The 26,688-nt window shown below is 40.7% G+C and overlaps 1 protein-coding gene and 1 pseudogene across 2 annotated transcripts; one reads left to right on the forward strand and one right to left on the reverse strand.

Moving 5' to 3' along the window:
• The first annotated feature begins 1,855 nt into the window (after window positions 1-1,855).
• LOC143632081 (uncharacterized protein At2g33490-like) lies at window positions 1,856-5,668 on the forward strand (annotated as a pseudogene). Its single transcript, XR_013153480.1, has 11 exons — window positions 1,856-1,989; window positions 2,602-2,674; window positions 3,338-3,412; window positions 3,503-3,563; window positions 3,666-3,734; window positions 3,820-3,848; window positions 3,935-4,062; window positions 4,286-4,362; window positions 4,461-4,727; window positions 4,818-4,868; window positions 4,953-5,668. The product of XR_013153480.1 is annotated as an uncharacterized protein At2g33490-like (transcript).
• Window positions 5,669-6,790: 1,122 nt separating this feature from the next.
• Window positions 6,791-7,544, reverse strand: LOC143632082 (tubulin-folding cofactor A-like). Its single transcript, XM_077100669.1, has 3 exons — window positions 7,378-7,544; window positions 7,204-7,294; window positions 6,791-7,078 (listed from the first exon to the last, which is right to left on the reverse strand). Exons 1-3 carry the CDS (start codon window positions 7,524-7,526, stop codon window positions 6,977-6,979), a joined length of 342 nt encoding a protein of 113 aa, XP_076956784.1. The 5' UTR covers window positions 7,527-7,544; the 3' UTR covers window positions 6,791-6,976.
• Window positions 7,545-26,688: the final 19,144 nt, after the last annotated feature.

The raw sequence follows: 26,688 nt of genomic DNA on the forward strand, positions 1-26,688 counted from the left end.
TAATAATAATAATAATAATGATAATGATAATATGGATAATAATAACTTAAATCCATAAAGTCTCCAAACTCCTTTTAAATTGATTGGTAACCATTTTATTTATCACACTGCATTATATTTTTATATTTGTTTATACTCTCTAGTTATATTTTTTTTTACAAATAGTAAACGTAATAATATTATTAAGTAAATAATTAATAAATAAAATATTCTAAACCCTAGAAGGGTCCAAATCTTTCAACCTTATTATACACCACAATATTGGAAACTAAACTAATAAATTTTCTAATAACAAACTTGTACTTAGAACCTTATCGAATCCCAACTCCGTCATAAGTCTTGTTATTATTATTTCGTTCATTAATTAATATTATCGTTACCAACTAGGAACTTTTGTTGACGTATCCCGAGGAACTCAACCGCGTGTATCTTAATTTTATCGTCATCCCATCTTCGTTAACCCTCTATATTTCAGGTGAGTTTACATACCCACTTTTTCCATCTTTTATATTTTGGAGGTAGCATGTATACCTTATCAACTTTACTCATGTTTTATTTCTTCATCTTTTAAAAGCACAATTCAATTTATGTCTATGTGTGATTATTACATGCTTTATGATTATACTCTATGTGCTTAAGTGTTTATTTTATGTTTGGTGGTTAGTATCTCATCCTCATATATTCTCATCTAGTATGATCATACACTTACCCAAGTACATTGATTTTGTATCAATAGAAACGGGTCCAAATATATTTAGTTGTTTACATTTTCACAAGTGTTGTAATGCTTACCATTTACATATGAATTGTGATTTACCTATACATATATACAACTAAAACTTATGTATTCTCACCAACATTTGTGTTGACAAACTCTATTTTTATACATGTTACAGGTTCAAGTATTTTATATATTCAAGATCGAAAATAGTTAGTTGACCTTAGGATACTTATTCAAATTACTAGTTATGATGTATTTACTTATCGAATTTGTGTACTTGTTTAATGTTAATGAAGTTAAATAATTATTGTCGCTTTAATTAGTGCCTTTTGAGCTATTGTCCAATCAATACGTTACGCCCCGGCATATTCCGCCTTTGGTCGGGGTGTGACATAAAGGGTTATATACAAGTAGGGTGATTAATTCAAAGAAATAAAGTTCTTTCAATTCTTTGCATGTGTCATAATTTACAACACTGTCCATCCATTTTTCGACACAAAACTAGAAATTAAACTGCGGTAGGAGGAAAGCTTACAGTAGAGGATATCAGTCTAGTTCGTATTGAATGGTGTTGCACATGAGCTTACAAATACAATCTTCAAAAGCCGACTTTACACGTAGCCACTTGAGTCTCAACTATTGAGCGACGAAATAAGCTAGTTATATTAAATAACATTAACCACTCAATACACATAATAATCTTTATTATTATAAATATAGTTATATTAAATAGCATTAACCACTCAATACACTAATAATCTTTAATTTAATGATAATCATACTTAATTAATTAAAAATTAGTTTTTGCATTAACTTCGTTACTGGTAAACGGAGACTATCTTTTCGTGACAAGAGAAATATATATATTTTAAGGAGATATATTTATTTTATTCCCTTACTATTTTTTAACAAGAATTATATAAGCATATTGATTGATGTGACAACAGAAACCAGTGTTGGTCTTCTTCTTCTTCTTCTTCTTCTTCTTCTTCTTCTTCTCCCTTCCAAAATAGACGACGAGACGAGTAAACCCACCCAATACCATTCATTGACTCCGTTAAATCCATCCATCCTTCAATTCAATTCAATTCATAATTCTACTGCATATTATTATTATTATTATTATTCAATTCGTTAAATCAATCAATCAATCGATTATGAAGAGTCCTTTCAGAAAAGTACGTGGATTAGGGCTACACAGGCACGATAAGCGTCACCGTATTCAACGTTCTTCCGCTCAATTAGACGAGCTCTCTCAAGCTTCTCAGGTTTTCATTTCCTTCGAATCTCTACTTGTATAATTCATTGTTATGTTTGTGTATGCGATCGAAATTTGAATCGGATTTGTGTTTTTTTGTGATGGAAGGTGATTTTATTAGCTGTTAGGTTTAATTTAAAATTTTATATGCAAATGATTGGTGGATTTTGGGATGAGATCAGTACTGTACCGGTGCGGATACTGAAAACTGAGTGACGATATATACCGAATACCATACCTATTTTGTCGGTTTGGTACCGGTACTGTTACCCGGCACCGTTGAAAAATGGTACCGATATTGAAAACATATGAAATGAATACGGGTACGATCCCAGGACTCACCACAAGGTACCGAAAAGTAGTGGTACTATAAACCAAATACCATGGCTATTTTATCGGTTTGGTAATGGTACCTACCGGTGTCATTGAGAATACTGACAATGCTGAAACCGAATGGTACTGATACTAAAAACATAAAAAAACGAATACTGGTACGATACTAGCACTCGCCACAAAATTGCTCATGCCTAAATCTGTGTATGGAAAGTTGATTGGAGAGGGTTTGTTACATGATTTTGTTTGTTGTGGTATTTAATTTTGTGAATTTTGTTGAATTTTGCAGGATATGCAAGACATGAGAGATTGCTATGACATTTTACTTACTGCTGCTGCAAGCACCACAAACACTGCTTATGGTATCTAAGTGATCCTCCTTTAATAATTAGAGTTATTGAAACTATTTCTTTGAAGGTTGATGTTCTTATGTGCATTTTTATTTGATTCCATATCAATTGTTGTAATCTAATGAAGATTGGCCACCTAAGAACAGTACAAACAGTACACCTGATCCGATAGGGTGTGGTGTTTTCTTGATTTTAACTTTTACTTTGTTCTCTCTCAAAATAATCAACTGAATCTTAAAGATAACAGGGAGATTGAAAACTTCAATATGGTGCTACTGGTTTAAAGTTTTTGTATTGATATTTCAATCTGCCATTTAGAAAAAACTTAACTCTTATCTGGTTCTTAGAAGTATGACATTAGGCATACCATGATACGAACCCGGTTAAGGGTTGTCCATTGCAAAAGAGAAGTAGCGGGAACAGTTTTCTACTTTTGTTAACCACTTGTGTTAGTACTAATACCTGGATGCTCATTTGTTTTGAAATGTTGATGTTTTTATCAAACTAGGTTTTTACCTTTGTAATTGTAGATTTAGCCTATCTCGAATCTGGCTGTTTATCTTAATTTCACTCTCTTAGATTTCCAGTTTCTAACATATCACCTCAGCTTCTCCCAAATTAGTGTCATTGTCTTTATTCTTCATACATCTTGTTAACTTTGGCCATGAATTCCAGAATTCTCAGACTCTTTACAGGAAATGGGTAGTTGTCTTCTTGAGAAAACTGCACTAAGTGATGATGAAGACAGTGGTGAGTATAACCTTATAAAGTGTTCAGCCTTATCTTGTTTTAGCTTTCTTCATGCCCTCATATTTTGTTACGCACACACTCAATTTGCAGGTAGAGTGTTGCTAATGCTGGAAAGGTGCAATTTCAAATCCAGAAGTTCATTGATAAATATGTAGGTTCTAAACTTGTTATCATATACATGTGAAGCATTTTGCTTTTATATATATATATATATATATTGTAAGTTTATAACCATCTCGAATTACCTTTTCAGCGATCACATATCTCTCAGACAATCACAGTTCCTTCACAATCTCTTCTTAATGAATTGCATACAGTTGAGGTCTGTAATTTCTCATCTCATAAATGGTTGCATACATTCATCAGTATATTTATGCATATTTCATACTCTGTCCCACCTTCTGCAGGACATGAAAAAACAATGCGATGAAAAAAGGTACTGCATGATCATTTCGCTTTTCCAATTCATTGATCATTTAATATAATTATATATACACAATTAACTTGTATTTCTATCTATAGGGCGATATATGAAGAAATGAAAATACAGTATGAAAAAGGAAAGATGAAAAGCAGTAAATCAGAACATGTTTCTTCTCGTCAACTGCAAACAGCTTCTGATGAATTTGATGAGGATGCTACTTTATTTATTTATTTTTTATGAAGAGAATGAATCTTTTTATCGAAGGATCAGAAAAAAAAAGGGTCCGGATCTCCTGCGGGAATGATTTGGAAGAGCCAAAACCAAAAATAGTGGTATTTGCTAGCATAGGATTTGAACCTATACTAAAGGTTTAGAAGACCTCTGTCCTATCCATTAGACAATGGACGCTTTCATTGTTATTTTTGGGTATTTTTTCTGATCTTTTAATCTTTTTCGAATGAAATCTTTGAAAAAAGCCCAATCTCGTAGTCTTCTAACTCAAGCAGCTCGGCACTATGCTGCTCAGGTATTTGTCTTTAATATTTATTAATTAATGTTAATATGTTATAACTTATAATTCATAAACTCTTCTATTGGTGAGAAATCTAACATGTTGGAAAACAGATAAATTTTTTTAGAAAGGCTCTCAAATCACTGGAAGCGATCGAACCACATGTTAAATCAACCACTGAACAGCAGCATATTGACTACAATTTTAGTGGGCTTGAAGATGACGATGACGATAGAGATTCTGTATCTCTTTCTGACGATGAAGATGAAGATGATGATAGTGACTTTAACAATGACACATTTGAAGATAGTGAATTGACCATTGACCTACACATTAATGTCAAGAAAATCGAAGTTTCCGTCTCAGAAAACTCAGCAGAGGCAAGAATTTTATTTCTGCTACAACCAAAAAGCTTTATAGTTTATACGTTATAGCCCTAACTCTTACTTTCTGTTATTTCTTTTCTGCAGTTGGATAATGAAGACATTACATTTCCACAAGTTCCTGTCAAATCGGCAATGGTAAAGGAAGTAACATGTTTTCTTTTATTCAATTATTTTGGGGTTAAATTTTGCTACAAAACGTGCATACCTTTGAACTTTCAGGTAAATATGCACAGAAAGTCTTTATGTAACTCGACTATTGATCTTAACAAAGGAAGCAAATCGGCTCCACTTTCCATGGAGAGTAATTATGACCCCTCTGAAAGGTACAGACAGATGCGGCAGTCATCTACTCGAAGACTGAACACTTATGTTCTCCCGACACCACTCGAAAAAAAGTCAGTTACTTCAGGAACTGAAAGTCAAAGTCAAGGACTTAAACCAAAACCACCAACTCGTGTATATCATTCAATGCCATTGGAAAAGATTTCAGGAAAACCGACGCCACTACCAGCTCCTCAAACAGCACACACCTCACCTCAAACTGATCCACATTCGACATCCAGTGCACAGAAAATTAAAAGATATGCTTATTCTGGACCGTTGACTGGGAACTCACAGTCAAACAAGACCCCATTATACGCAAGTGGTCCTATTGGATCCACAGCACGCCATCTGCCCACATCTGGTTCGGTTTTGCAGACTAGTTTGACTCAACCACTGTCATCTTCAGAAGCATACCCGTTAAGTGCCAGTATGGTGTCGTTGCCTGTAATTAGTGAACTTCATGAACTCCCGAGGCCGCCTGCAAAAATGGACATCAAGAAACCTAAAGTCGGGTTTTCAGCTCCTTTGGTGACATACAAAAGGGGGCCTGCTACGAGCATGATTTCACCTCCTCTGTCACCAATAGAGTTTAAAGTTACCTGATGCTCTTGACTCCTGAAACTTCATTGAATATTTCAATCATAGGTATGCATACTTCTACCTAACACTTGTTAATATTGTGTGTATTAAACTTTATCTTCTTATAATGAACTTTTGCAACTTTTTTATGTTATTACAAGTTAGGATTGATGAATTCATTTTTAGATCTGTGTTCTGGATCTTAAAGGTGATATAATTTGTGGTTTGTTGAATTGACAGGCTAGACATATAAGGAACTGTGTGGGAAATGCTCTGAACTACTATCGTAGAGGCGCCAAAACTGTAAATAATTTCCATCATCCAAGGAATCAACAACCTTCTCTTGAGACCCTTTTTTTTTTTTTTGCAATTTCTTAAATCTTCTAGTTTTATTATGTAAGTATGCACACAAAATAACTTCCCAGTCAGATATATTTCATCTTTATATATAATATAAGTGACTTTGTTGATATCAGAATTTCTTAATTGGAACTAGGCTGGTTTATATGCTTTGGTTCACAATTCATGGTTTGAAAAACCAGGTTTAACGGCTCAGTTTATATAAATCACAATAATGTTTATACATAAATCCCGTCTGCTTTTAACAGAACTTACTTGCGTTGACTGTACAAAACGTCTGTTTCTATACTTTCTATATATAATAAAACCAGATTGCAATTACTATCATGTCTTAAAGATACCAACTCTCGTGTCTTAAATTTTACAATTTGGATTTGACATCAACAATCTTAAACCTTCAAACTAAAATGTATACTTGGTTTCGTTTCTAGTTTTGTCGCATGAAGTTTACTTCGAGCAACAGTCAATTTACTTGCAACATTTTGTTGCAACACAAGTAGAGACATTAAGGCTTAAGCGCTTTCATTTTGGACAAAGGATTAGTATATACGGGGTCGATGCTAGTTGTCAACTTGTCACGCATTATATACCTCACATTTCTATTGCATACATTACAGATTGCAGGTATCATAAAGTAGTAATACAGAGCATAATACCACACACTAAATATTTTTAAACATTACTTTATTTGATCATGTAATTCCTAAATATAAGAAATCGGGTCAGTTGCCACTAGACAGTTATCAGATAAGCCACTTGCCAGTTAATACCTAGATTTTTAACAGCGATTACATTATGCATGTAACAGCAAAGTTATTTAAGATGTAAAATCATGTCAATACTTTCAAACGTCAGAATTTCTCGACAGTAGACAAACAAAGATGTCGGGAACAAGAACACAAATACCCGCCAAAAGAGCATTCCAGAACGCAAACGAGGCAATTTGCCCTGCTGGTGGTTATAACTTATAAGCCAACATACTAAGATTCTGACGTCTCAAATAACTTCTCAACCACAGCAACAGTACTTTCCGCTTCAGTCACTTCAGGTCCTTCCTTTTGATTCGCTTCTTCCAGCTCAGCCTGAAACGCACGTCATTGTAAGCCAATCACATATTATTCTAACTATTTGCATTAACAATAGAAGTGACAAATTTAATCCACTTAACTACAAATGAGTTGATAGTAAAAAAAAAATAGAAGAATACCAGTATCCCTTTTAGGTCAGCTAGTGAGGACTCGAGGCGTTTGCGACAATCAGGAATCATCATCCTTGATTCAGCCAACACATTTTCCTGTTCAAATAAATCGAAAAAAAAAGCACTCATTATTAATCAAATAAAGCATATTTTAAACACCTATTTTGAGTTAATTATACCTACTGCTTAAGATCATAAGGATCAGCACCCTTCTCCTTCATGCCAGCCGTCTTGGAAGCTTCCCACCCAACCTCTTTCTCATAAGAGTGTAGCTCTTTCACAATGCGTTTGCACGACGCGGTTTTGATTTTTAGGTTTCTAATAGTTGCCATATTTCCTTAGTATAGTAACTGTTGCATATCAAAATTGCTTCGAATTTTAGAGCTTCAAGTCTTAAAACTTTACAGATATTAAAAAGTAGCACTCGTGTATAGCTTAATACTTGTCTACTTTTCTACGATATTAAACAACTCTTCACTTTTTAAGTACACATTACTAGCATCTTCAGTGTGATCTTCAGGCAGTACAAACAAACAATTTTGGTCCCGTGTAGCCGAGCCAAGCCGAGCCGAGCTCCACTAGGCTCAAGGTTCGGCTCATTTTAAATTACGAGAGCTCAACTCGTCGTGAGACACTTTTTCAAACTTAAGCTCGACTATTAATTAATTTTTATAAGTTTTTAATTATTTTGAGAAAAATAAAAGCCTTAAACGAGCCTAAGCTGTGTGGTTTTAAGAGCCAAAGCTCGGCTTGAGCTTATATGTGCAATGTGAAATTATTATTAATACATTAAAGTGGTAAAACTTATAAAATACATAAAGCTCGGCTCGGGCTCGATAACTAAACGAGTTTTCCTAAATATTGGGAAACACGAGTGTCATTCATTTTGGAGATCACGGCATATAAGAAAACCTAATTAATTAATTATAACAAGTAGCAACATGAAGCGTAAAATTAACAAATGATTGAAAAACGGAGGATGTACGTACCTGGAAATCTGGAATTGAGTGATGATCGGGTGCGAATAATCACTTAATTGGAATTCGGACTTCATTATTTGGATTTAGACTTCAGAATGTGGGCCGGACCCTCAGAATTTGGGTCGTCGGTGCCCCTACCGAATTATTATTGCTCTACCTATTTAAAAAAAATTAAATTACCTGATTGAATAGCACGAGATGCTTAAAAGAAATACAAGAGTTAAATTATTAAATTAAATATATTTTATCAAATTAAATGATTTTATAAGTTTAAATTATACTTTTTAATGGAATATTCATACGTATAAGAGATTTATTCTCACGCAATTCTTCATAATCACGAAAATGCACCTAGTGATTTCATAAGTTGTAATTATATTTTTTAATGGAATGACGAATTTTAACAAAAGATGATAATGTTTTTCATTATAGATGGCATAAAAAACATCATATATAGAATTAGCGTTAGTAAAACATAATTTTGTATTATAGTTTCGAAAGAGATAGATAAAACTCCAAGGATCCATGGATGTTGATTGAATATATGAGAATAAAATTGTTATTCATTCATAATTTCTTATTGTTTTTAACATCTTAGCCTTATAAATATCGTTCATTGACTTTTACCATATTCATCCCTTATACTCAAAAAGTGTATATAAATTGATTTAATAAAAAAAAAGATAGATCTGATTTCATTATATATATATATATATATATATATATATATGTTTATATTGACATAAATGCCCGCACTTTTCTGTGTAGTCATATATATTAGAATCGTAACTCAATAAAGTTAATGATAGGCTTTCGCTTGCATCGTTCCTGAAGAGGTATATACCCGCCTCAACACCGAGCAAGGCGGGTCAACCCACAAGATATAGACAAGAGGCTTGAAATCAAGACATTATGAAGGCACAAAGCCAAAACCTATGCGCATGGCGCATATCACACATGCTCAGGCATCATATGCCCAGGCACCACACATGCTCAGGCATCATATGCCCAGGCACCACACATGCTCAGGCATCATATGCCCAGGCATCATATGCCGCATCATATGCCCAGGCATCATATGCCCAGGCATCATATGCCCAGGCATCACATATGCTCACGCATATCACATATGCGCGTGGCGCATCAACGCGCGGCGCATATCACATGCTCGTGCATATCACATCTGCGCAGGAAACATCTGCGCGTGAGAATAAAGAGAAGACCTCGTGCCTCCTCAGGGTTGGCGCATATCACGCAGGCACATAATCAACCTCGTCCTTATCCAAATCAGGATTAGGGCAACCTTGATTGTGCACGTCAGACAACCTTCCAGAAGGTATCTTTTTAAGGAATAAGAATATGCTGATGTTGACAGCTGCCAAATGAAAGGTGGACAACTCAGCATGACACATGTGATACCACGTGATTACAACCAATGAGAAAGCACCAGGTGTCCCAGAGGACACGTGGCGCAGAGCAATTGGAGGAGGCCAACAAGGCTGAGCCCAATCAGTGGAAACCCTAGCACTATAAATACAGCATCAACTCCACAAGGATAGGATTCATTCATTTTCACATTCAATCATATTCAATTACATTCACTCACAGACAGTTACAGCCAGTAACATACACAATCACATCCAAACACAGAGTATTCAGCTATTAAGCAATACTCTCGAGATTTCCTTACTCTCACATATTATTATCTTCTCCCACAAATACTTATTCTCACACCGGAGGGTTACCCCAAAGAGGACCCTCTGTCCCTTACTGAGGGGTAAGTTGACGGTGTTGTTCGTTTTGTAGGTGGGAGAACCCAGATCCAAGAGAAACCATCGGTGAAGTTGCATAATCACACCCGAGGAAAGTAGATCGTCTACCAGTGAGTCGATCCACGCTTCTTCATTGGCGCCATCCGTGGGACAACGGCAATCAGATCTCATCAGATCTATACATAAAAAAAATCACCATGGTTTCTGGCGTTCATAACGTTGATCAAGTTCTGGAGGATATTGAACGTGAGGATGTTAATGAGGGACAGCAGTTTCTGAGGGCGCCGCGTGATTCTACGCGCACCACCAGTAACCGTCCCTTCATCACAACTCCTCACGGCCAGACTGAAACTCCTCCAGACGATCTCACGTTACAAAATCTTGCCGGCGCGAAACAAAAAGGACCAATGGGTCCAGAAGATGAAACAAATGATCCTAAAGAATGGCTCATAAACGAGCAGCGGCGTTTAATGGACAAGTACAATGAGATGGTCAAGCAGAAAAAGCTAGCCGACTTAACACAACGGCAAGCGTTGGATAAGCAAACTGTTCATGGAACAAAAAGGCCGCGCGCGCCGGAAGAAGGACATTCTGTTCACACTGCACACACTGAGTTCAGTGATGAAGAAGTGCATAGCATGAGGAAGACGCGAGATACTCATGCAGGAGGCTCACAGCTCCGCGCGCCTGTGAACATGGCGCCTGGAGCCAGAGCCGATCTGGATCTGCACATGCCGTACAGCCCACCAGTTAGAGGGCAAGTGGACGTAACCACACCGTATAGACCAGCCATCTTGGTGAAACATTCAAAGTTCACTGAGCGCATCGCGAAGGCTCCCATCCAGCACAAAACCAAGATGCCAAGTGGTCTGGGCAAATATGACGGCACAACAGATCCAGACGATTTCTTGCAAGGTTTTTACAACACGGGAAACCTAGAGAGCTGGACGATGCCAACATGGTGTCACATGTTTGCTCGCTGCCTCACGGGCGCGGCGCGTGTCTGGTTCGAGAGCTTGCCGACTGGGCAAATTGATGGGTTCGAGGAACTATTGGAAAAGTTCCAAGCCCACTTCGTACAGCAGCGCAGACACACGCGCGACCCTGATGACATCATGCACTGCGTACGCAGGAATGATGAAACGATTGAAGACTACATCACTCGGTTCAATCAGGAGTCTCTGGCAATCGGAGGTATAACTGAGCAACTCCTGCGCGTGGCCTTTATACAAGGCGCGCGCAGTGATCAACTCCGCCGAGCTCTCGTAAGTTGAGATGGCATGCCCACCACGTGGGCCAAGTTAATGGAAGCATCGCGAGTTTTCGCGAGAAATGAAAAACAAATTGCCCAAGATAGGGCAAGAGAAAGAGCGCATCAAGCTGAGTCACCGCGCAGCAAAGAAAAAAGGGGCAAACAGAACTCTGTATGGTCCAGGTTGCAACCAACCAGTTTTTCTTCCGCAGAAAAGCAGGCGCAACCAAGCTCACCCCAGCCCCAAAAAGATGTGCGTAATCGCGGGGAGGGTGACAAGAGGGAGGGCGGCAGAGATCCTAACAGACCTCTGCCAAGAATATGGACTCCCCTCACTAAAACGCCTTCACAGGTGTTAAGCACTGAGAATGTCCAATTCAAGAGCCCCAAACCACTACACTACAAGGGACCATCAGACAGTGGCAAGTACTGTGAGTTTCACAAGTCCACAGGACACAACACTGATGCATGCCACCACTTGAAGGATGCAATTGAGAAAGATGTGAAATCAGGCAAGCTGGCTCACCTGGTGAAGAACTCAAGACCAGAAAATGAACAATCAGAAGCCTCAGCCAGCAAAAAGTACAAAAGAATCTGTGTAGCCGAGGGAGGAAGGCAAGGGCAAACATCAAGAAAAAGAAGCGCGCAAATCCAAGGAGATTGGCGCCAGCAACAAGTAATCTTCCCAAGAATCAGGGGAGGCCCTTCAATTAGCAGTCCTCTGGTCATCACTACACACATTGCTCATTACGAAGTGTCAAAAGTCCTGGTGGACACTGGCAGCGAGTCAGACATCATGTATGAGCAATGTTTCAGGAAACTGGATCCGGCAGACCAAGCAAGGCTTGAAATTGTGAATGCACCAATCTCTGGTGTTTCAAATGAAATCATTCATCCCCTAGGTCAAATACAATTTGAGCTAACTATGGGGGATGAGAAACACAAGCGAGCCGAAGTTGTTAACTTCTTGGTCTTGCCCACCACTTCTTGCCACAATATGATCTTGGGTAGGGGAACGATTGCTCAATTCAACGACATACCGTCGCCAGCGCACGGCGCGTTGGGGTTCCCAACACCAACAGATGTAACTTTTGTATACCGGGATCATTTGTGCGCAGTGACAAGTACTCCGCGGGAGGGGAGAATGAAACTTCCAATGGCAGACAACGCGCCAGAGGAATGGATTCTCAACCCAAAATTCCCGGAGCAGAAGATCACAATTGGCGCAACGATATCAGACGACACGAGGTTGAGAATGAAAAGGTTGCTCACAGCATATATGTCGGTATTCGCGTGGCAACACTCTGATATGACTGGGGTTCCGCGAGACCTGGCACAACATTCTCTCAACACCTTCAAGTCTGTAGAGCCAATTGCTCAAAAGAAGAGAGTCATGGGGGATGAAAAGGCGAGGGCCATGAATGAGCAGGTTGAGGATCTACTGCGCGCAAACATCATCCGCCCGATACGATACCAGACGTGGGTAGCCAATCCTGTGATGGTAAAGAAAAGTAACGGGTCGTGGAGGATGTGCATTGACTTCAAGGACCTCAACAAAGCGTGCCCAAAGGATTGTTACCCCCTCCCAAACATCGACGCAAAGGTGGACTCCGTGGCGCCATTCAAGCTAAAATGTTTCCTGGATGCCTACAAAGGCTATCACCAGATTCAAATGGCACCACAAGATGAGGACAAGACCGCCTTCAGAACCGACAAGGGTGTTTTTTGCTACACAAAAATGCCCTTTGGTTTGAAGAATGCGGGCGCCACCTACCAAAGACTTATGGATGCCGTTTTCAGCGAGCAAATCGGAAGAAACCTAGAAGTCTATGTGGATGATCTGGTGATCAAGAGCAGGGAGGAAAAGCAAATGCTCAAAGACATCGAAGAAACCCTTGGGCGCCTAAAGGAAGTTAACATGAAGCTCAATCCGAGCAAATGCACTTTCGGCGTATTAGAGGGAAAATTTCTAGGTGTAATGGTCACCAAGGATGGTTTCAAGGTGAACCCTGAGAAGGTGGAGGCCATCATTGACATGCCCTCGCCATCCACCATGAAAGAAGTTCAGAAGCTGAATGGTAGATTGGTGTCAATCAACAGGTTCCTAGCGAACCATGCAAGCAAATCTACCCCATTTGTCAATACATTGAGAAACTGCTTAAAGAAAAGCCAGTTCAAATGGACTCCTGAGGCCGAACAAGCTTTCAGTGAGATTAAAGAATGTTTGATAAATCTGCCCGCGCTCACAGCTCCACTTCATGGTGAAACTTTGACATTGTACCTATCAGCAGGAGAGCGCGCCATCGGCGCAGTATTATTGGTGGATCGCAAGGGAATCCAAACGCCAATATACTATGTGAGTCGGGTGCTGACAGATCCTGAGACGCGCTACTCCATCATGGAAAAGTTAGTTTTATCACTAACACACGCGTCGCGCAAGCTTCATAGATATTTCAATGGTCATCCCATTGAAGTTCTGACTGGTTACAACATCCAGCAAGTTTTACGGCGCCCCGCGCTCTCGGGAAGGCTGACAAAGTGGGCGCTGGAATTAGGCGAGCACACGATCGCCTATAAGCCCCGTCCAGCAATAAAGGGACAAATGTTGGCTGATTTCATTGCCGAGGTCCCCGAAGGAAAAATTGAAGAGGCTCAGCGCGAGGTAGACCCTCCGCGAGCCAGTGATGAAGACAATGTTTGGAGATTGTTCACTGACGGAGCTTCAAACAACGAAGGGTCCGGCGCAGGCCTAAAACTGGTGGATCCAGAGAATCATGAATATACTTACGCCATCAGGTTGGACTTCAAGAGCACCAACAATGAGGCTGAGTATGAAGCCCTGCTGGCTGGCCTGCGCATCGCGCACAAATTCGGGGTTAAAAAGCTAGAGGCCCATGTTGATTCATATTTGGTAGCAGCACAGGTCAATGGCCTTTATGATGCCAAGGAGAACACCATGCCTCTATATCTAGAGCAGACGAAAAAGCTCATCGAGCAATTTGACTGCTTCAGAATCATTCATATTCAGCGCAGTGAAAACAAATCTGCAGACGCGCTGAGTAAGATGGCATCCACCAGTTTTGATCACTTTGGCAAAGATGTCAGGGTAGAAGTAATGAGCAACCCGTCGGTGGTAGCGAAGTCTGTCTTGGTAACTCATACAACCCCTTCATCATGGATAACTCCAATAATGGAATTCTTGAAGGAGGGAAAGGTACCAGATGATCGCGCACAAGCGAGGAAGATAAGACACAAGGCGCAGAACTATGAACTGCTTGATGGTACATTATATCGACGCTCTTATCTTGGGCCGCTCATGAAATGCCTAGATGCTGAGGAAGCAAGCTATGTGATAAGAGAGATACACGAAGGAATCTGTGGAATTCATGCTGTCCCGCGCATGGTGGTTGCCAAGGCAATGAGCGCAGGCTACTATTGGCCAGGCATGTACTTGGACGCTTTAAAAGAGATCCAAAAATGCAAAGCATGTCAGAGCTATGCGCCAAACACCATGCGGCCAAAGAACAACTTGATTCCAGTGACCTCTGCATGGCCTTTCCACAAATGGGCAATCGACATTGTGGGTCCCCTTCCGCAAGCGCAAGGGCGAGTAAAATTTTTGGTAGTGGCAATAGACTATTTCACAAAATGGGTTGAAGCCAAGCCACTAGCAAAAATCACAGCCGAAGCGATGAAGCAGTTTATTTGGAGCCACATCATATGCCGTTTTGGCTTGCCCATGGAAATTGTGAGCTACAATGGCAAGCAATTCACTGACAAGAAGATATCCAGCTGGCTCAAGGAATTGCGCATCAACCAAATTTTCACTTCAGTTTATCACCCTCAGGGGAATGGACAAGTGGAACGCGCGAACCAAAGCTTGTTAAATGGGCTGAAGAAAAGGTTGGAGGGAGAATCCCATTCTTGGGTCGAAGAGCTACCTAATGTCCTGTGGGCACACAGGACATTAAGCAAAACCAGCAATGGCGAATCCCCCTTCAGCCTAACCTATGGAACAGAGGCAATGATTCCAGCGGAAATTGGATGCCCATCCCATAGAGTGCTCATGATGAGCAAGATTGATAACGAGCGCGAACGAAGGTTGGATCTCAACTTACTTGAAGGGCGCAGAGAGGCAGCTATCATCAGTGAAGCCAAGTACAAGAAAAAACTGGAAAAATATTACAACCAGCGTGTGAAAGAATGCCACTTCAAGAAAAATGATTTTGTCCTTCGAAATAATGAAGCTAGCCGCGCGATACCCCCGGGAAAAATGTCCCCCAACTGGGAGGGACCTTATCAAATCTCAGAAGAATTGGGGAAAGGTGCATATGCTTTAAAAGATTTGAATGGAAAGAAGATCCCGCGCGCATGGAACGCAGCACAGCTTAGAAAATGTTTCATGTAAAAAATATCAAGTTTGTAATCAAGGCCTTTTAAGCCATTATGAATAATGATACGCGCTATCTTCTCTTAATGTGGATTCTATTACCTTTTGCATACATGTTTCACACTTCCCTTTATTAATTTTGAGCAATATGACAACATCGTATTGACATCAAAACAAAATAAAACGAAGTAAAACATACATGCGCGAGCAACAAGCTCAAACGCGTTAACGAGTCTTAACTCTAAAACGTCAGGGCCTTAGCCCAATTCTATTATCTTTTGCATACATGTTTCACACTTCCCTTTATTAATTTTGAGCAATATGACAACATTGTATTGACATCAAAACAAAATAAAATGAAGTAAAACATACATGCGCAAACGCGTTAAAGAGTCTTAACTCTAAAACGTCAGGGCCTTAGCCCAATAATGTGAGCCTTAGCTCAAACAATTCACAACATCCATCCTGCATGCTGCGCAGCCTGACCATAAAACACCTAAACACAACTAAGGCAAAGCAAATGCCAAAACATGGTTGTTAAGGTCTCAGGTTGGGGTCGCGCACGAAATTGTAGTGGATAGCTGAGTAACACGTTGACGCGTAAAGGCTAAAAAAACTCATAATTCCATAAGCGCGCGATAACGTCGCGCAAAAGAGGAATAATGAAAGCGCCATGACACGTGTCAACATAATCAAGATATGGAAAAATCTCTTACAATCTTGTTCTTATTCCAACGTGCAAGCATATCTTATATTCAACAAGCAAACATTCAATATAAAGAGATGAATGGGGAATGCGCAAGATGCGAAGAAGGGAAAAAACAACATTTCATTCAAAAGCAATGAAATTTACAAGTTTACAAGATGAGATACAAACTACAAATAAAAATAAAAAACATGAAGGGCTTCTCAAGTCTCCACGTTGACATCAGCCTCTTCATCATCCTCATCATCGCCCTCGGCATCTGGCGCAGCCTGCTCCTCTTCATCTCCAAACTGACCATAGTCAAGTTCTTCATCTTGAATGGAGTCTTCTAGCACAACAGTGTCAGGAGCGGATCCTTTGGCCACGCCAGAGCCGCTAGCAACGCCAGCATTCTCCGCACCATCGTCGCCGCCAGCCCCTTCGCACTCGTCAAGTAATTTCTTTAGCGCGCCAAGGTCGGGCTGGTCAGCAAGCGCGGATATCTGCAAATCATAAGCAAAAATATGAGTACAAAAAGACTTAGAAAATAAGTCAAGGTAATCTCATTAAGGTTAAAATACCTGCGCAAGGATGGGAATGGGAGTATTCATATACTTCTCCCCCATCGCGGCCATTTCCGCGCAGGCAGCGTCGCTCTGATAAGGGTACTCGGATGGGTTCTTCTTCAACATGCCATATTCGTAACCATCCGTGAACCCTTCAGCTCGGCCCACCAAGCGCGCGGCAGCGTTGCAATCCATCACCAGGGCCTGAAACTCGCCAGAGTATTTCATCGCGTAAGCGCAACGAGTCATGCCCTGTGAGATCAGCCAGTGGCGATCCTGCGCGAGGCCAGCAACAGACGTCTCGAGGGCAGGAACCTGAGAGTTTAATAACTCAACAGTTTCTTTAGTCTTTGTTAGCTCCTCTTTGTCGGACGCTGTTGCCGCCAAGATTTCTTCTTTTTCCACCCGCGCAGCATCAAGTGCTTCCTGGCTAGACGCTGCCGTCGCCAGGGCTTCATCTTTATCGGCCTGCGCGGCCGCCAGCTCCCTCTTCAGGCGCGCAACCTCACTCTCCAGTGATGATTTTTCAGTTATAGACTGGACAAGAGCTTGGTCACGCGCCTCCGCCTCAAGCTCCAACTCGCGCGCTCGGCGCGAGTACTTGGCCGCGTCCGCCTCCGCCGCCTGCAGCTTTTCCCGCGCAGCCTGAAGCTCATGACCGCGCTTCATGAAGGCGCTGTTGGCACTGGCTCTGTTCTCACTGAGCTCGGCCTGGAGCTTCTCAGCTCTCTCGCGAGCATCAGAAAGATGCCAAGCAGACAGCTTAGCCTCTTGCTTGGCTTCCGCAAGAGCATCACGTACTTTTACGTAATCAGAGCGAAGCTCTTGGGAGGCAGCAAAGAAGGCCGACCCAGCAAACATATGGTCGTTGAGCAGGTCGTCGCGAGCGCGGTCCTCCTGGAACCTCCTTTCAGTTGGAGGCACATCATGAGCCCAGAATTCCGCACACACACCCATGGACTGAAAGGTGCTGTCTTCAGTTATATTCCATCTCGGGCGGTAAATGTGATCGGATTCCTGCAAAAGCAAAGTAATTATCTAAGTTATCAAAACACTAAGATGGAAGTCCGCGCAGCGGAACAAAAATTAACCTATATCTGCGGGGATGAAGCAGAAAAGTCAGCGCCAGCCCCACGAGAAGGCTCCGCCGTGAAACCTTGTGGCGCTGCAGGGCTGGCGCGGGCGCCTGCGGAGTCTTCAACTTCAAACTCCTCACCCTCCTCTGAAATAGGCCTCTTCTCCTGCGACCTAGAATCAAAATCAGTCTCGCAGGGAGGGCTGTGCGTAGGAGTAGGTGAGGGAGGTCTCGACGCCGCCAGGACGGCGCACAAAGCGGCCTCCTGCTCCTTAGTAATCCCGATGAGGGGAGATTCATCGCTTGCAGGAGCAGGAGCAGGAGCAGAGCCAACGGCGCTGGCACAGGCGCCAGAAGTGCCACCAGAAGCTTGTACGCCAGCTACGGCTTCTATGAAAAAATCAACAAAAAGAAATGGTTCATGAATATATCTAAAAGAAAGTCAGAAAATAAGAGCGCAATACGTACCTTGGCGCAACTCCGTTCGCGCAGCAAACATCGCCATGAAGTCCATTCTACCCTTCTTTGAGGGTAAAACGGGGGACTTCGAAGCGACCTCCGGCGCAGCCTCGGCATCTTGTTGCGCTGTCGCCGGCTCTACAAACATTTGAGTAAGACAAGATTCATTAGTAATCCTATAAGGATCGCGCTCATAGAACCATAAAGGATAAGCAAAGTTTACCTGTCGCGGGCGTTTCCGCCGCACGAAGGGAGGAGGTAGTGGCACCATGCCTCAGGTGGACAGGAGGTCTGCCCACTTTTTGAGGCAGGGAAGACAAGGAAACCTTGGTGGTAAACTCCTGGGTTTTCCCAAATCCTCCCGCCCGAGTAGGAGGATCCTGAACAACAGGGGCAACATCTTTCTTCTGTTTCTTACTGGCCCCTGCGCCAGTTTTCCCCCTTAGCTTTACGCTTTAGTTGGGGCGCCTCCTCCTCCTCCTCCTCTTCCGCGAGCTCCAGCTCGTAGTTTTCGAGTGCATCTACAATACATGCAACAGAAGTGTTAGCAAAATTTGGTATTATAAAGGAAAATGCATAAGTACAAAGGCTTACCAGGCGCATCGCTGTCGAAGACAAATCCCAGATCAACAGGGATGAACATGTCATCAAAGCGATCCGGGAAACCAACCTCCCCAGCGCCGAGCGCGACGGAGCCATCCTCCATATGCTCATCGTATGCGGCGTGGATATACTCCTTGGTGACTGCACAAAAACAAGTCAAATGATATCAGCAAAAAGAATTAAATTCGCGCAGAAGTAAAGCAGTGAGATAAACTTACGCAGCCCGTCGACTTGGATAACGGGCTCGGTCGCACTGTCCGCCCACCTCCTGCTCATACCAACCCCCACCAGCGCCTCCTCACAAATGTTCTTGGCGGGGGATGGTTCAGCGGTCAGCTTATTAACCCAGGCGCCAGTTGGGTTCTTGAGGACACCCACATCCGCAGGCGCAGAAGAAATCGCGCGCATAGTCATACGGATGGGGATCACACCAGCCCTTATATAGAAAAACCTCTCAGACCAGTCATGAAGGCTCTTGAATGAAACAGTGGAGCACTTCACCTTCTGACTGCGAGGAATAAAAGAGAACCAAGAGTCTTGGATCTTGGGCTTGTAAAAAAACTGAAAGCGCCGAGGGGTGGGCTCCTCGCGCTGGGATTTGCACATGAACTCAAAGTGAGTCATGCGCACAAGTCCAAATGGATGGACTTGGGATATATGAATCCCATAAAACTGAAGCAGTGCACCCACAAACCTTGTCATCGGGAGACGAAGGTTGCAGTGGGTGAAAAAATGGCTATACAAGGATATATAGCCGGCAGGCGGGTCCGCCGCCGTTTGCCCGGCCCCAGGCAACATGCAGCCAAACAGAGGGGGAAAACCCTGAGAGGCGATAAGGCTGTCCAGATCAGCCTGCCTCAATTTGCAGGGGATTTCATTCCACCTCTTCACGGCCTTGGCCCTCCCTACCTCCTCCGATAAGCCCTCAGCAGCCTTCTTCCCCTTGCCGGTCTTCTTCAATGTAGACATTACTAACGATTTTCTACGGCAATGGATGGGGGAGATTGTGTTGTCTGAGCTATCAGACATACAACTGTGACAACGAACAAAGATTGCTTCTGAATAACAGATATTTGGGAAGCAGAACAAAGATAATCAGAAGACAAAGAAAGAAAAGCTCTGAATAACAAACAAGAAGATGAAGGATAAAAAACTCTAAGAGCTGGCTTTTATAGGCCCAGGAGAGAGAAAAATTCGTGCTGATCGGACTCCACGCGCCCCCACTCGCAGGTGTAAGCCAACGGAAGCGCGACACGTGTCAATCACACTGTGTGAGGGGACACGAAAAGAAATAATACAGCTGTTGCCAGAATTCACGCGCCACCACTCGCAGGAACGGACCAACGCGAGCGCGACACGTGTCCCTGACAGCATGTGAGGGGACACGAAAGGCAACTGTAGCACCTCGAGCACACGAAAGGCCTGACACGTCTCCATCACTGACCCACGTCAGCAACAACCAACCACGTACAGGGACGATTCGTTTGCAACCAAAAGGATAGAATTTCGCGCAACGGTGAATAATAGGAAGAAAAAGACAAACCCCTACTAAAAAAACAAACTGTTAAGTCTAATATCTATCTTGCCTCGCTCGCGCGAGACAAGACACACATTAGACTAGGGGGGCTTGAAGAGGTCAACCCACAACACCGAGCAAGGCGGGTCAACCCACAAGATATAGACAAGAGGCTTGAAATCAAGACATTATGAAGGCACAAAGCCAAAACCTATGCGCATGGCGCATATCACACATGCTCAGGCATCATATGCCCAGGCACCACACATGCTCAGGCATCATATGCCCATGCACCACACATGCTCAGGCATCATATGCCCAGGCACCACACATGCTCAAGCATCATATGCCCAGGCATCATATGCCCAGGCATCACATATGCTCACGCATATCACATATGCGCGTGGCGCATCAACAAGCGGCGCATATCACATGCTCGTGCATATCACATCTGCGCAGGAAACATCTGCGCGTGAGAATAAAGAGAAGACCTCGTGCCTCCTCAGGGTTGGCGCATATCACGCAGGCACATAATCAACCTCGTCCTTATCCAAATCAGGATTAGGGCAACCTTGATTGTGCACGTCAGACAACCTTCCAGAAGGTATCTTTTTAAGGAATAAGAATATGCTGATGTTGACAGCTGCCAAATGAAAGGTGGACAACTCAGCATGACACATGTGATACCACGTGATTACAACCAATGAGAAAGCACCAGGTGTCCCAGAGGACACGTGGCGCAGAGCAATTGGAGGAGGCCAACAAGGCTGAGCCCAATCAGTGGAAACCCTAGCACTATAAATACAGCATCAACTCCACAAGGATAGGATTCATTCATTTTCACATTCAATCATATTCAATTACATTCACTCACAGACAGTTACAGCCAATAACATACACAATCACATCCAAACACAGAGTATTCAGCTATTAAGCAATACTCTCGAGATTTCCTTACTCTCACATATTATTATCTTCTCCCACAAATACTTATTCTCACACCGGAGGGTTACCCCAAAGAGGACCCTCTGTCCCTTACTGAGGGGTAAGTTGACGGTGTTGTTCGTTTTGTAGGTGGGAGAACCCAGATCCAAGAGAAACCATCGGTGAAGTTGCATAATCACACCCGAGGAAAGTAGATCGTCTACCAGTGAGTCGATCCACGCTTCTTCAGTTCCAACTTGTTATGACAAAGTTATTGCTCAACCTTTGTCAAACAATTCTGATGTCAAATCTGGAGCATTGTAAATAACAATGTTTTCTCATGTATAACCAAAATAAATTAAACAAAATAAAAACTTCAAGAATGTAAGAGCTTTTTAAGGTGTGACCATTAAAGATCATCTTGCAACCCACACACCATGATGTATGAATTAGGTGGGATCATAGACATGATTATATGATGATTTTAGAACTATTATAACAAAAAGGAAAACAAAAGAGAACAAAGAACAAACACATAAAGCATGATCAAGAACAAAGAAAATATGAAGAACATAAATTAAAAACTTACTTTAAGGAATGTTTTAGGGAGAGAAGAAGAGATGAATGAGCAAATGAAATAAAAAGAAAATGAGGGGATATTTATAATTGTGATTAGAAGGGGTTAAATAGGCTAGTCTTGGAGAGAAAGCTATGTTTGAAATATGCGAGAAAAATATTTTTCTTTTAATAAAAGATGTCTAGTAAATACTTAGAATAAAAATTAATTTAAGATAGACATAATTATTTATGTTACAAGTTAAAATACTAATCTAGACATACCCGGTTCAATGTGTCAAATTAATGATTACACATGTAAGCTATGAAATGAACATAGATTTAAGTATTTGCACATACGAAATAATGTTAATAACTTGAAATGAATAATTTATAATTAATAATAATAATAATAATAATAATATAGATGAGGAATGAAAACTTTATTAAATTTGATCATGTGATTCCGCAAAGCAAAGTTTTCGCATAAAGTTTAGAAATTGAAAGTTTTAACCCCTAGACTTTGGTTAAAGTATAAAATACGTGAAATAATGTTTGAACTCGAAGTTGTAACTTAACAAATACAAATCAATGACAAATATCATAATAAAATAAAAAAATAATAAAATCAAAATTTTAAAATAGGTCGGGTATACAATACAAATACAAGAAAATGGAAAAACCAAAATGTTACAGTTCGTTTTTCGGTGACATTCAAAAGCTTTTCGGCAAAGTTCATTTTTCCGGCGACTACATCAAGAAGGTTATGCTGCCAACATTCATTGTTTGTTGACTTGGGTTCGATGGGTGTTTTCTTGGGTGATGCAGTGGGGATCGGTGTTGCGATGGTGCTTGGGTGGTGGGGGTGGTGCTTGGGTGACATGTGAGGTGCTCAAGTGGAATTTGCAGATGAATGAATGGTGCTCAGGGCTTTTTTTTTCTTTTGGGAGGGGGGGGGGGAGATGATGTGAGGAAGAAAGGGAAATGATAGATCGAAGATAAAAAGAAGATGGTGTGAAGAAAGGGTGGTATAGAAACCATAATTAGAAATTTGGGAATAGAAACCCTAATTGAAAGTTTAGGAGAAGATGAAAGGAATGGGTGTGAGGAAGTGAGAATAGAAACTCTAATTGGAAATTTGGAGGAGATGAAGGGATAAAGATGGTAATATATATTTCATATGGGAAAATTCTCAAAATAAGCATTTATGAATACAAATTTCTAGTTTTAGGTAGCATTTGCAAAAAAAATCCAAAAAAAGGGTATGTTTGGTTGTAGGTGATTGAATGAAGGGGGAATGGAATGAGAGAAGGAATGGAATAGACAAGTGAATGAAATGGATCATTACTATTCATTTGTCTTGTTTAGTTAACCTATGGAATGAAATGAATTATAATTACTTTATGTTGTTTGGTATCCAAAAAAAATTGTAGGAATGAAAGATAAATAATAAAAACACATATATCTAAAAATATTTTCTTTTTGCACAAAAAAAAAACTGCAATGGCGATGATGGTGGTGGTATCTCATGTGACGAAAATGGTGGTGGCGGTAGCGGTGGTCAAAAGGTGGTAGCATTGGTAGTGATGGCGATGGTAGGGCGGCGGCGGCGGTGGTGGCAGTCAGCAGGTGGTAGTGGTGGCGGCAGCGGTGGAGGAGGTGGTGGCAACGACGACGGTGGCGGTCAGGTGGCGGTGGCAAAAATGGTAGTGGTGGAAGTCGTTGGTAGGTGGTGGTGGTGTTGTTGAGAAAGTAGGGTGAAGGAGGAATGGAATGAAAAAAAAAGAAGGGGGGGGGTGAGAAGAAATGGTTTTGATTGAATGAAATTCCATGTGTAATGAATGATTCCATTCCATTGAGTAACCAAACACCACTTTTTTCATTCCCACGTAATGAATTATTCCATTCCCCTTGTCATTCCTACATACAAAACACTACCCAGGTATTCTAAACTAGTCGTGACGAGTAGTTTGTAGAACCAATTAAAACTTGCCGCGTGCTCTTAAACTACCATAACGAGCACGTTCACTAATCATTTACTCGTCACGACTAAATAAGTTTCATGCCTCGTAATCAACGCCCACGAGTAATTCATACATCATTTAGTCACGACGACTAGTTTACCCGGTTTACATTCTCTACACCAGTAGTTTATTAGTAGTTAACTCGTCGCGACTAGTTTAACCTTATAATCTATTCGTCGCGACTAAATGACTTATGAATTACTCGTGGACGTTGATTACGAGGCATGGAACTTATTTAGTCGTGACGAGTAAATGATTAGTGAACGTGCTCGTTACGGTTACTTTAAGGACACGTGGCAAGTTCTAATTGGTTTCTACAAATTACTCGTCACAACTAATTTATAATATCTATTTCTGGAAATTTTTACAAATGACACCTAAACCTAGAAATTTGTTTTCATAATACCTATTTTGAGAAATTTTCCCATTTCATATTCCGTAACTATACTAAACAACTTAATTCACATGGTAGGCTTTGTTGTTGATAAACCGAAGGTTTGGGGTTCGAATCCCAGCCTCTCCATTGTTTTGGAAAAATATTTTTGTTGAAAATAATGATTTGTGTTCATGTATTATTGAAGGTCAACAGAAGGCTTGGGTTAAAAGGGTCATTTAAGCATTTCTTTTGACGATTCAACACATGGGCAACTGACGAAAAAGGTACAATTTTGTTCGTTATAAAACCATGAGGGTACAAATCAATCAATTTAAGAACCGGACATGCAAAGTACTCGCTCATAAAGCACAGAGGTACATATCATAATTTTCCCCTAATCATAAAAATTACAGTGACCGGAATTTGTCACTATAATTTATTCCTAAAAGTAGCACTTTACGTTCTATCTTTTTCTTCAGCATTTACAGGATTTTATACCAGCTTCTAGCACACGGCATGATTTCTAACTATGTGGAGTAGGAGTGCAATTTCCATATGATGTTGTTGGTGGGTACCATACTACCATATGGCCACATGCCCCATGTTCTCACATTGTCTCATGGAGCGATGTAAGATAATGAAATTTTAAGTTTATTATCTGGGATCATTTTCCATCAATAAGCAAAAAGAAAAAAAATCGTTAGGACTATAGCTGGTCTTCTGATAGTTACCATATTTAATTAAAAATATTTGTCGCTGGAACATTAATTTTTAAGCAAGTATAAGCTAGTTTAGACGTGTATAAACTATAAAGTATATTTTTTATGGATGGATGGATGGATGGATGGATGTATGTAGTTTGAGCATATTGTTATTTTTACTCCCTGACTTTCAAAAATTACACAATTAGACCAATAGTTTGCAACGATTAACATAAATGGTTCATGAAATAGATGGTCCTCTAGTTTTGTGGTTAAGTCACCTCAAGTGCTTCCATGTGAGAGCATATTTGTCATTTACATGCCTCTATTATAGTAATTTCTATCTCCTTTTTCTTCCTTTTCCCTTCAACCCGAGCCGTGGTCGTATACTTTTATGAGAGATTTGTGGTTTTAAACATCGTGGAAAGATAATAACCCAGGGCAATGATTCTATCCCCGTCTTGTATCAGTAGGCACATATTTTTCTCATTTTAAGTTATTTTAACATGTCTAATATATGGTGTTCTTTTACAAAAGTAAAAAATGTTGATTCATCGGATGCTTAACCCACCAATGAGTTCACATTCAATGGAGATGTTTCTAGTTTTTCAAGTAAAAAACAAACTTGAAAGCGAAGTTAGTTGTTTGGGACCTGAAATTCATGGAAAGAACCCAAGGATCTTGTTCTTATATATTGTAGGATTAGAGTTCATATGTATGATAATTGTTTCTCCTTTGTATTGTTTTACCAAATACTAATATATTTAGAAAAAGAAGTGTAACAATGGTGCCTCCTCTGTATTGCCAATTGTTCCTGGCTTGGTTTGTGATGTGGTTTTCTGCTCTTGGTTTGTGATGAATATTGCCATGTACGGAATTGGTGCAACCCACCAACATTTTGTTGTTCCCTTTTTTCCTACAATTTCCTTAACCTTTTGCTTCTTCTTGATATCCCTGATCATGTCAATATCTACTTCATTCACCTCAATATTATTGTTATCAACTATGTAGTCATCATCATCACTATTGTAGCAAGCAACCACCATACCATTTTGTCAATGTGTATATACTTCAAGAGAAAATAGTTGTTTTTACAAAATAAATCTTATATATATTGAAATTTTACATTATTCTAACTTACATGATAAACTTCTTCTAGTAAACTTATACCATAAAAAATCTGTTGATAAATGAATCCCAATTTGTTGACTATTACTTATCAGATCTTGCTCTACAATCTGGTTTGCTTTTGTAGTCCAAATAATCCCGTACCATGACGTATCTGGAATAGGAGTAATTAGTGAAACAAAAAGACTTGTACATACCACGAAAGTTACTCCATCTCCCACGGTCCAAAGACAGAAATCTTTGGAATATTCTGAACCATTTATGAACATCACAGCAAAAATGATTAAAACATTTATGGTACCTACGTAAATAAGGAGCTGCGCAGCAGCTACAAAATGGGAATTCGCCAGAATATAGAATAACGATATACAAACAAAAACAAATTCCAATGAAAAGGCAGAATAAATGGGACTGGCAAGTAATACTACTCCCAGACCCCCTAATATAAGACCTAATCCCAGAAAGACTAAAAGAAAATCATGTATTAG

This window comes from Bidens hawaiensis, unplaced genomic scaffold (genome assembly GCF_021521415.1).
Source record: "Bidens hawaiensis isolate Kalapana, Puna unplaced genomic scaffold, B.hawaiensis_p1.1 tig00006365_1, whole genome shotgun sequence".
In the NCBI taxonomy this organism is placed as follows: Eukaryota; Viridiplantae; Streptophyta; class Magnoliopsida; order Asterales; family Asteraceae; genus Bidens; species Bidens hawaiensis.

Bases quoted from the DNA above. Each gene is read 5' to 3' on its own strand.
- LOC143632082 (XM_077100669.1), bottom strand. From the start codon at position 7,526: ATGGCAACTATTAGAAACCTAAAAATCAAAACCGCGTCGTGCAAACGC. The intron at 7,295-7,377 runs GTAGGTATAATT...CGATTTATTTGA, and splicing joins GATCCTTATGATCTTAAGCA to ACAGGAAAATGTGTTGGCTG. The intron at 7,079-7,203 runs GTATTCTTCTAT...CGTGCGTTTCAG, and splicing joins CTGACCTAAAAGGGATACTG to GCTGAGCTGGAAGAAGCGAA.